This window comes from Suricata suricatta, chromosome 10 (assembly GCF_006229205.1).
Source record: "Suricata suricatta isolate VVHF042 chromosome 10, meerkat_22Aug2017_6uvM2_HiC, whole genome shotgun sequence".
NCBI lineage: Eukaryota > Metazoa > Chordata > Mammalia > Carnivora > Herpestidae > Suricata > Suricata suricatta.
The window spans coordinates 120,386,210-120,396,849 of NC_043709.1; the positions used below are offsets into that span (position 1 = coordinate 120,386,210).

Below are 10,640 nucleotides of genomic sequence, written 5' to 3' on the forward strand. Positions count from 1 at the left end.
GCCACTGCCGCCGCCGCCTCCGCCCAGCCGCCCCGCAAGCCTGCCGAAGCTCCGGGCTCGGCCCGGATCCGCGCGGAGTTGCAGCGGTGGCCGGATGCCAAGTGTAAGTGTAAGTTGCTATGGAAACCCCGACCGAGGCGAGTTCCGAATCCGGAGCGAGACGGAGCCCCGGGCGCCGCCGGATCCGCCCCTCGCATCCCGGCCCCCCGGCGTCCGCGCGCTCAGGCCCCAGCCCGAGGCCGACTGGAGGTGCTTGTGCGGCCCCAGCACCCAGCTCCGGAAATGCCAGGGATGCAGATTGGGCAGAATTTGTTTTCCCTTTGTATCGCGTGAAAACGTGCCAGGTTCTGGTTGCTGGAACCGCCTAAAACAAGAACCCCTGGGAAGCCAGGGCGTGCTCACGGATTTTCAATTGAAGATCCATAAGGAAGTTTTACAATAAATTTGGAGACCTGAAACAAGCCCTGGCGGTTGGTAAATATCTGCGGGGACTGTGTGGCGTCTGCAGCAGCCGTGAGGCTGCTGGGCTAGAGGACAAATGGAAAAAAGAGACCCGAATACTCTCAGCTCCCAGCCCCCACCCTGGACCTTTTCTTCTCCCTCTGGAATGACATGAGGGACCAGAAGTTACTTTGGTTGAATCTTTCATCATTTCACTGTAATTGATCTAGGTCTGATTAGTAAATTCCTTCTGTAGAAGTCGTTGGGACAGTCCAGCTGTACAGTGTTAAACGAGTTTTATGAACTTCTCAGCATTTCAGAGTGTACGGTTACTAGGAGTTGGGAGATAATGTCGTTTCTCTTTCTGTGGATGATAGCCAATATTTCTGTGTCTTGCAGGAACTTTTATCAAGCAGAAATGCATCGAACAACCAGAATCAAGATCACTGAGCTAAATCCCCACCTGATGTGTGTGCTTTGTGGAGGGTACTTCATTGATGCCACAACCATAATAGAATGTCTACATTCCTGTAAGTACAGGGTTTTGAAACTTTGTGTCTTGTGTATTTCATGTTTCTTTCTGACGTTCGAAAACTATAAGAATTCCCTCAGTCCTTGAGAATGTTGGTACAAAGTGATGGAATTGTTTTCTACTCTTGCATTTGGTGAATTTTTGTTAATGCATATTTTAAACATTTTATAAGTACAAGTATGCAGTGGATAAGTGAACCCAGGATATTGACGAAGTTTATTTAATTGGAAATACCTTTTGGCATTTAGCATTTTCTTACTACTAGTTCTCCATTTTTGACACTGATTTTAAATCCGTAGCATCTAATTTCTAAACTTAACAAAACGTCATTCTTCTACTTCTAGTCTGTAAAACATGTATTGTACGTTACTTGGAGACCAGCAAGTATTGTCCTATCTGTGATGTCCAAGTTCACAAAACCAGACCACTACTGAATATAAGGTAAGAAGATGTTTAAAATTACTGCTTATAATTGTTTTCGGACTTGCATAATTTAGTGACGGCTACCCTGTTTTATTTCTTCACACAAAGTTTACACTTGACCCTTCACCTGATATGCATGCTCTGTGGAGTTTGCTCATCATCTCTTGACATTTTAATGATGACTCACTTTAGACAAAGTGGGGTACTATTCAAGTAGATTTTAAGGTTTTTGTTTAAATATCTTTTAATATCTGAATTAATTTTCCATTTTTACATTGCTTTATTGACTTTGTGACAAGCAGGAATGAGTGGGTTTGAAATACTTCCATTCTCTTCTCTTTATTCTCTTTCCTATTAGCTAATTTAGTAACTTAAAAGGCACGCTTCTCTTGACTCAGTGAAATGTGAAGAATTTATTAATATAAGATAGTATTTTTCTATTGATTTAAAAGAGTTTTACTACATAAAGAATTTTTATTCTCATAATTGTTATCTGACTGATGTCTACATCAAGGAAAGTATTATAGTACAAAGAAAACAAAGATTCTTTAGTAACTTACATGAGCATATAAAGTTTTTACCATTATAATTAATAATTTACTTTTCTAATTCTTTTTCAGGTCAGATAAAACTCTCCAAGATATTGTATACAAATTAGTTCCAGGGCTTTTCAAAAGTGAGTAACTTGGTTACAGATGAATTTTTACAGGGTATTTATCCCTTTTATCTACTATAATGAATGTTTGTCTTTCTCTTTTCTCCTTTAGATGAAATGAAAAGAAGAAGGGATTTTTATGCAGCTCATCCTTCAGCTGATGGTAAACACTTTAGAAAGGAAAAGACATTTTATTTGGGAGAACTTATTATTCAATAATTTATTAAGATTGAATCTAATTTAAAGTACCGTGTTCATCTTTCTGTGTAATATTTTACTTACATACTTAATTTTCTAAAATTGAGTTTCAAAATGTCTTTTTAGCTGCCAATGGCTCTAACGAAGATAGAGGAGAAGTTGCAGATGAAGATAAAAGAATTATAACTGATGATGAGATAATAAGCTTATCCATTGAATTCTTTGACCAGAACAGGTAAATTCTGTAGGAAATGGGTTTTATGCTAATCTTTCATAGATACATTGTTCCACTAATAGTAAGTTATGTTTCTTAGATTGGATCGGAAAGTAAACAAAGACAAGGAGAAGCCTAAGGAGGAGGTATGTTTCATATCATAAAAGCATATAGAAGAAACAGTGTTTGGCTTTTAGATTTTATGAGGGTGTATGTCACACTTCAGAATATTCTAGGGCCAGGTGATGCTGCCAAATGGAAGAAGATGATCATATTTGATGTTTAAGAGTGATTTATCTCCAACAGTAACTAGATAGAATTTATTTTGTATATAATTACCATTTTTGTTAAATGCTTTAAAGAGTTAATATTTAATGCTTTATTTTATTTAAGGTTTTCTTACCATGTCGGGAATCTATTTAGTATTTATAATAGTAAACTCAAAGTGCAGTTGAGAATTTAGTCAGTCTCAGCTCTGGTATTCACACCTTTTATCATGTCAAGGTAAACTTTTTTCTTAGCTGAAAGGCATTTTAAAAAATAACTTTTCTACATGTGTCCTTAGGTAAATGATAAAAGATACTTACGTTGCCCTGCAGCAATGACTGTGATGCACCTAAGAAAGTTTCTGAGAAGTAAAATGGACATACCTAATACTTTCCAGGTATCCACCTCGTATTTTGTCCATGTACTGTGGATTTTTCTAAATATAGGACTTAATTAGAACTCTCTCTTAAAGTATTTAGTGTGAATTTTGTTTTAGGCTCTGAATACAAATTCCTTAATAATTTCAGGAAACACTTCTCTTTCCTTTTGAAGCTTCAAGAGGGATTCTTTTCTTTGTCCGGGTGTTTGGAGAGAATGTCTTTTGAAGCATTTTTGGATTATATTTAGATGATCCAGAAAAAAATCTAGATTTATTTTTATTCTTTATGCTACTTAATAACTGAACTATTATTTTTCAATAGATTGATGTCATGTATGAAGAGGAGCCTTTAAAGGATTACTATACACTAATGGATATTGCTTACATTTATACCTGGAGACGGGTGAGTGGCATATCTAATACTTGAAGATTATTGTGGTGAACTGTATTTAAAGAGGACTCAGGTTTTTGTTTTTGTTTTTGTTTCTCCTTTTGACTTTGCAGAATGGTCCGCTTCCTTTGAAATACAGAGTTCGACCTACTTGTAAAAGAATGAAGATCAGTCACCAGAGAGATGGACTGACAAACGCTGGAGAACTGGAAAGTGACTCTGGGAGTGACAAGGCCAACAGCCCAGCAGGAGGCGTCCCCTCCACCTCTTCTTGTTTGCCGAGCCCCAGCACCCCGGTCCAGTCTCCCCACCCTCAGTTCCCTCACATTTCCAGCACGATGAATGGAACCAGCAGCAGCCCCGGCGGTAACCACCAGCCTTCCTTTGCCAATAGACCTCGAAAATCGTCAGTCAATGGGTCATCAGCAACTTCTTCTGGTTGATACCTGAGACTGTTAAGGAAAAAAATTTTAAACCCCTGATTTATATAGATATCTTCATGCCATTACAGCTTTAGAGATGCTAATCCATGTGACTATCGTCCAATTTGCTTTCTTTTGTAGTGACATTAAATTTGGCTATAAAAGATGGACTAGATGTGGGTATTCATATGGACGTTAATTGAAAAGAAAGATTGTTCCTATAAAGAATTGGTTTCTGAGAAGGCAGGCAAGATGTTTTTCTGTGTGTTAGGAAAGATTGTGAAATGGTTTCTGTAACCATTGTTCAGATTTTAAAATACTCTGCAGTGGATATAAACATTGGGCCATAGTTTGTTAATCTCAACTAATGCCTACATTACATTCTCCTTGATTGTTCTTGTTATTATGCTGTTTTGTGAACCTGTAGAAAACAAGTGCTTTTTATCTTGAAACTCAACAAATGGAAAGAATATGCATAGAATCCTGCATTCTATGTAGCCATGTCACTGTGAATAACGACTTCTTGCATATTTAGCCATTTTGATTCCTGTTTGATTTTTACTTCTCTGTTGCTACACAAAACCGATCAAAGGAAAGGAAACTTCAGTTTTACAATCTGTATGCCTAAAAGCGGGTACTACTACCGTTTATTTTACTGACTTGTTTAAATGATTCGCTTTTGTAAGAATCAGATGGCATTATGCTTGTACAATGCCATATTGGTATATGACATAACAGGAAACAGTATTGTATGATATATTTATAAATACTATAAAGAAAATATTGTGTTTCATGCATTCAGAAATGGTTGTTAAAAGTCTCCCCACTGGTTCGACCTCTGCAGATACCCTATGTTTGAGCCTTATCAGCATAGAACATTTTTAATGTGGATCTCTACTCCTCAATTCTGTTTCATTGGAAGCAGCTGGCAAATCACAATACTGATTTTCTCTAGTAGTACATATTTACTTTTTAAATTCATGGTTGCTGTCAAGAGAAACTTTTAACTAAGGAATTTGGAAATAGCTTCTTCATTTCCCATTGCTTTTGATGAAATGAATGTGTTTTTAAAATGTGTATTGATCACTATAATTAAACAAATTTTTAAGTAAACCAGCAAATTGCTGGAAGAAGGCATTTTATCTGAAATTATTTTAATATGTGGGATAGCAGGATTTTCAAATTTAAGAGTTGCATTTACAGCTATGAACAATGACCTATGTCCTCTCTCCATTGTCTTGAAATAGAAGCAGTTTATTTTTAGCTTCTACAGGTATTAATTTTTAAACAGAGTGAACATGTTGAATTTAAAATATGAATAGCCCCAACAGTTCCCAGTTTGTGTTTTGCTTTGGTCGAACTTGGTGTGTGTTCATCACCTATCAGTTATTTGTGAGGGTGTTTATTCTATACGAATATTGTTTCATGTTTGTATGGGAAAATTGTAGCTAAACATTTCATTGTCCCCAGTCTGCAAAAGAAGCACAATTCTATTGCTTTGTCTTGCTTATAGTCATTAAATCATTACTTTTACATATATTGCTGTTATTTCTGCTTTCTTTAAAGATACAGTAAATGAAGTTTTATGAAACCACAAAATACATATATTTTTATTTTGACCTAAATTTGTACAGTCCCATTGTAAGTGTTGTTTCTAATTATAGATGTAAAATAAAATTTCATTTGTAATGGGGAAATTCCAATAAAAAGGATATTCATTTAGAAAATAGCTAAGACTTTAATAAAAATTTGATATGAAAAGCACAATGTGCAGAAGTTTTGGAAACCCTATTGTGAATTACACCAGGTAAAACTAAAGAGAATCCATTGCTGTCTTAAATAGTGATGTTGCTAAGAAGTACATGCTTTGTTGTATAATAGCTTGAAAGCCCAATTGAAAGATGTATCTGTTTATTTACTCTACAATCTTTGAAGTAAAAGTTACCCATGTTTGCCAATTTTGGTGAATTTAACTCATTTTTCTAGGCTTCTCAAGTGTTTCATGATGTTACCTAAGAAAGCAAAGTTAGTTAATGGAAGTTTCAAATGGTATTTTTACTTTGGATGATCATGTATATAAAGAATGAAAAAATATTTTTCAAAGACTAAAAACTTCAAATGCTAGTGGACCTGTTGCTTGACTTACACAAAATCAAGTTGTGAAATCAACATGGAACTCAAAAGACTTTACATCTCAACGTTTTTATAATGGACTTATTTTTGGAATTCCTTATTAAAATATCAGATATTACATTTATGGCTCACTTAACACTGTTTTACCATTCTCGAAAACATGCATTTATTTTGCTTGAAAGGAGTTTCCCCCCTATTCCATTTGAAAATTGCTTAAGCGTTAAAATGTCTTCGCCTTTTAATAAAACAGAAGAAAGATTACGTTTTGCAGTCTCGCATAGCCAGCTTTCACAGTTCTGACAATTAAGATTGCCATCTTGCTGAGCTACCACCTTAAAACTTGTCAGTCCTATGATAACCCATATCAAAGCTGCTCACTTCGTGACTCTTAGCAGTAAAAGCAGGGTACGTGAAAAGTCGGCTCAAAGTTTGGCTTTTGCTTCTGTAGAAGTATTCTAGGATTCTATACCACAAAGTTAGTGCTAACAAAATATTCCACAGAAAATGCCTAAATTGATTTCACAGATTTTAGCTTAAATGCAAAAAGAGCATGAGGCTGGTTTACTGTTGTGTAAATAGCGATCTGTCTTGCTTTACACATGCATACCACTTTAGGAGTACTTTTTGCTTTTAAAATTGCCGGCCGTTAATTGCACTGGGTGGGGGGTGGGGAGCTGCCCTTCAGTGGACTTAACCTACCCCAACCGTACTGCTTCGCTTCAATATTCATACGTGCAGATGTTGGGGTTTCTGGAGGTACAGTGCGACTTGCAGAGTAAGCTCGCAGGGGTGGTCCTACGTTCTTCTACTCTTTTCCGAACAGTTTGGAGTTGGGAGTTTCAGAAGACACATGGTATAGGCCTATCAAGATAAAGTTTTGTGAATCTTCCAGAGAAACCCACGTGAAATACTACTTTCCAATGGCCAACAAGAAATGAAAAACAAGTTTTTCCATCCCCTCATGGCAATCTTTTGAGGGGATGGGACTTTTAACTTTAGAAACACATGGGACCTAGTCTCTCAGAATCTTGGAATGATGGAAATGGGTTTTCTTCCATTTCTTTTATATTTTAAAGGTTTGATAAATACACTTTTTTTCCTCATTGCCCCTGGAATGAGAGCTGGGAATACTGATTTAGTCTAGAGTGCTTCTATGAAATGAGGGGCTACATCATATTCAGAAATACTATGGTTGTTTCCCTCATACAGTCCTCACACTTTATCCAAAGCTAAGGTCTTGATGAAATTACATCTAAGATGACCCTATTTAACAACAGTCTACACTTTCAAGAAGTCTGATGTGCAAAGAGTGCAGAAGGCAGCTTCAGCATAAGGTTTTGGGTTAGAGAGCGTCATTTCACTTGGGGATGTTTCTTTAAGTATAAGATGAATAGCACAATAGCACAACAGGTGATTGTTTCTAAGATTGCTCTAAAAAACATTCTGACTCCTCTCAAATAAAACCTGGTATTAAACTGGGACCAGAGAATTCAGATAGACGTGTCCTTTACAAGGAAGAGAAAGTATCACATATTCAGAACCTCCTAGTAAGTCAGATTTGGGGGGGGGGGGAACCCGCGAATACCTTGAGCCTGTGGATCTCCTTGCAAATCTCAAGATCGCCCAGTTTTGATTATGAAAGTCTCCGAAAATGTTTACACAGTCGAGTGTTTCCTGTTTCCGCAGTTAATTTTTTAACGTTTTTTTTTCTTCTTTTGGTTCTTGAAACGGATTTCCTTCATTTGCACCAGTTTCTTTTTCTTAGTGTGCAATTTCTAGAGGTCTCACATGAAGACTTCACTATCAACCTGTCTTCATCAAGTCGACGACATCAAAAGTCATTTATCACTGCAAAGGCTATTCTAGGATCCTTTTGAATTTTCTGAAAGAAGTTCAAGGGCAGTGGAGAACTCATCCCGAAATCTCATTTAAACCTCCAAATAGAACAGTAAGCATTCAATAAAACTCCCAAAGAGTTAAATTATTCCCATTATTCTCTTAAAATAGACCTTCCAGAACACTGTCAGATGGAACTTTAAAAAAGAGCATGTGTCGTTCCCTCGGAGTCACCTACATTTCAGTAAAAATATTACTTCTTGCTCTGATTGTTGGTTCATCATAAAATCCAAACGTCACAGAGTACCTGATTCCAAGTTCGGTGCCTATTTGGGGCTGTCAGTGCTGTCCCTTTAAGTTAGCCAGAACTCAAACTGAGAGCAGAGACTTGGAAGACTCGGACCAGGGTACTCAGGAAACGCGTCGAAGAGTGGGATGGAAGGAAAGAGGACGTTACCGAGACGGATAAAGATGTTCCTGGAAATAGAGAAATCTGTCCGGGAACTACCGTGTTTTTGTCTAAACGCCCCCAAGAGTGATGAAGACTTAAAGCCGAAGACCGGAGCGCTGTGCGCCGCTGGGAAGAAAAAGCGGGGGGCGAGGGTGATTAGTGGAATGAGCAACGGCTTAAAAAAAAAAAAAAGAGCAGAAAGAAATGGCTTCTTATATTCTGGTGCCCGGTGGAAAAGGCACAGGACGACCGCCTGGAGAAAATGACCTCCCCTTCCCGGCCGCACTGTCTTCCCGGTCAGGGAACCTTTACCAACAGGACACGTTAAGGAGGAAGCCGCCATTCTCCCCGTCCTTATGTTTTCACCCGCCACTCTCGAGGAGCGTTAAAGAGCTACGGCTCAGAACGCGGTTACCACGGCGCCGCGGGGGCTCCGCCAGGCCCAGCGCGTGAGCCAGGGCCGCGGGGCGCCGGGAGGCCATTTTGCGCGTGCGCCGCTCGCCTCTCGCCGCCCTGGGTTCGGCGGACTCGGATCCCGCCAAATTTGAAAGCAAGATTCTCAGGCCCTACGGGCTCTGGAGGTGGCGGAAGGAAGTCGTTCCTCCAAAGTGGGAACGTGCGGCAAGGGGCGGCGACAGCGGGGTGCGCGTGGCCTCACAAGGTGGCCACCTTCCCCCCGAAGGCTTGCCCACCGGGCGAGACGTCAGCGGGTCTGCCCGTCCGCGGAGGCACGGCGACCGGCCCCAGGGCCTCGAGCTCGGCGCGAGTGGGAAGGGGACCGACGTCCGGGGAGGCTGCGAAGCCCACCGACGCGCGTTGTTGCGGAGCCTTTCCAGAGAACCGCCTCGCTTTGCCCCCCACTCCTCCTCGCGCTTCAGATCCTATGCCCTTTCTCCTTCAAAGACGACGTGTCCTTGCCGTTTGAGTTTTTACTGGATGGACTGCAAACTAAAGTGTAAAGAAAGCATAGAGTTGCCATCTTGAAGGCTCCCCAAGGCCGCGCTTCGAGGGCGGTGACTGGAAAGGCCGATGGGAGAGAGTCCTCCGGTTGAGCTTGCTTAATGGGAAGAACGGTTCCAATCCCCTGGGAAGGACATTTAGCCGGGCGACTGTGTCAAAGAGGGGGTGGCTTCGCGACAGGACTCTCCAGATCTGGACAAAGGACCACACCTGGAGACCCCAAAGGCGACGCCTAAATAGGACTCGGGGCCAGGCGAACCCGAAAGGTTTGGCAGCCTCACGCCACCGGGCAGAGCGGCTGGAGGTCCAAGGCTGCGAAGGTCGCCTCCGAAAGACACAGGCACGCAGCCGGTTTCCGACAGAGCCTGCGCCTGCCGGGTCCCCAGGGTGGCACCGCTCATCTGACCCGGGACTCCCACTGGCACCCAAAAACCGGGAGAAAAAGGAACGGCTTGGGAAGGGGAGTCGGGGGAACGGCGGAGAAGTGAAAGCGGCCTAAAATGGGCGACGCCGGGCGCGTCCTCTTTATCAGCGCAGCTGACTGCAGGAGCCGCCATTTGGTGGCGGATTTTGGTATTTCAGTAGCACGTTGTGCTAAACGTCACAACTGGCTTGTCTACGTGGCAGGGTCATTCTTAAGCCGCGGTTTTCAAAAATTCAAAATTCCCCCCGGCCTTGCCCCTTGGGGGGACACCGACCCCCTCCCCCACTCCCGCCGGCCCGCGCTGCTGGCCCACTCGACCCGGGGGCGGCGGACGTTTCTTCGGGGCGACGGCGGCCTCCACCCGCGCCCAAAGGCCGGAGTGAAGCGTGGCGGAGCCCTGTGCCCACCTAAAGGGACGTTTTTCTCCCCGTTTTCCAGAGACCGGGGCGACTGCGGGCGCCCGCAGCTTTCCTCTCTCCCCAGTGCGGAGAATCCCATTTCCTTTGCGGGCGTGACGGGCATGGTCTTGTCGCCCGCCGGTCCCCCTGCCCCAGCCTCCCGCCTCACACCTCTCGGGCGGGCCGAGCCTCGGCCTAGCGGGAAGGAACCCGCCGGACGAGAGGCGGCTCCTCTGGGACCCCGCACTGGCGCTTCCAGCTGTGCCCGGAGCACCTTCGGGGGCCGGGCAAGCTGACAGATCTGTGGAGCGCCAGGCGGCCTGGTGGCCCACCCAGCGTCGCCGGGCCTTCGAGGGTTTCCATTCCAAAGCCCCCGGAGCATGAGGTGCAGACCGAGAGGAGAACAAAGGGCCGCGGGGTGAAGACGAGACGAGTCCGCGCGGCCGGGCGCGGAGTCGGGGGCGCGGGCGGGACGGCCTCCGGGTCTGGACAGGAGCCCGCGGGCGCCCGGCCGAG

At 42.8% G+C, this 10,640-nt stretch overlaps 1 protein-coding gene and 1 long non-coding RNA gene across 6 annotated transcripts in view; one reads left to right on the forward strand and one right to left on the reverse strand.

Moving 5' to 3' along the window:
- The window catches only part of BMI1 (BMI1 proto-oncogene, polycomb ring finger), a 9,739-nt gene extending 3,564 nt beyond the window's left edge, over positions 1-6,175 (forward strand). Inside the window, exons 1-10 of one of the 4 annotated variants that reach the window (XM_029953774.1) lie at positions 21-103; positions 841-971; positions 1,318-1,414; positions 2,017-2,072; positions 2,164-2,214; positions 2,376-2,484; positions 2,564-2,609; positions 3,029-3,127; positions 3,432-3,512; positions 3,614-6,175. In XM_029953774.1, coding sequence (XP_029809634.1) covers positions 860-971; positions 1,318-1,414; positions 2,017-2,072; positions 2,164-2,214; positions 2,376-2,484; positions 2,564-2,609; positions 3,029-3,127; positions 3,432-3,512; positions 3,614-3,943 — 981 coding nt within the window. In that variant the 5' untranslated portion in view covers positions 21-103; positions 841-859 and the 3' untranslated portion in view covers positions 3,944-6,175. Of the gene's footprint in view, positions 1-20; positions 110-147; positions 475-840; positions 972-1,317; positions 1,415-2,016; positions 2,073-2,163; positions 2,215-2,375; positions 2,485-2,563; positions 2,610-3,028; positions 3,128-3,431; positions 3,513-3,613 lie in introns of those variants that run through there. The other 3 variants (XM_029953776.1, XM_029953777.1, XM_029953775.1) reach the window with 3 other exon arrangements.
- Positions 3,374-8,179, reverse strand: LOC115303837. 2 transcript variants are annotated; one of them, XR_003914266.1, is made up of 3 exons: positions 7,641-8,179; positions 6,755-6,916; positions 3,374-3,952 (listed from the first exon to the last, which is right to left on the reverse strand). It is a non-coding gene; the product is annotated as an uncharacterized LOC115303837 (long non-coding RNA). The 2 variants fall into 2 exon arrangements; XR_003914265.1 differs by lacking the exon at positions 3,374-3,952 and adding an exon at positions 5,641-5,934.
- Between the last annotated feature and the right edge of the window lie 2,461 nt (positions 8,180-10,640).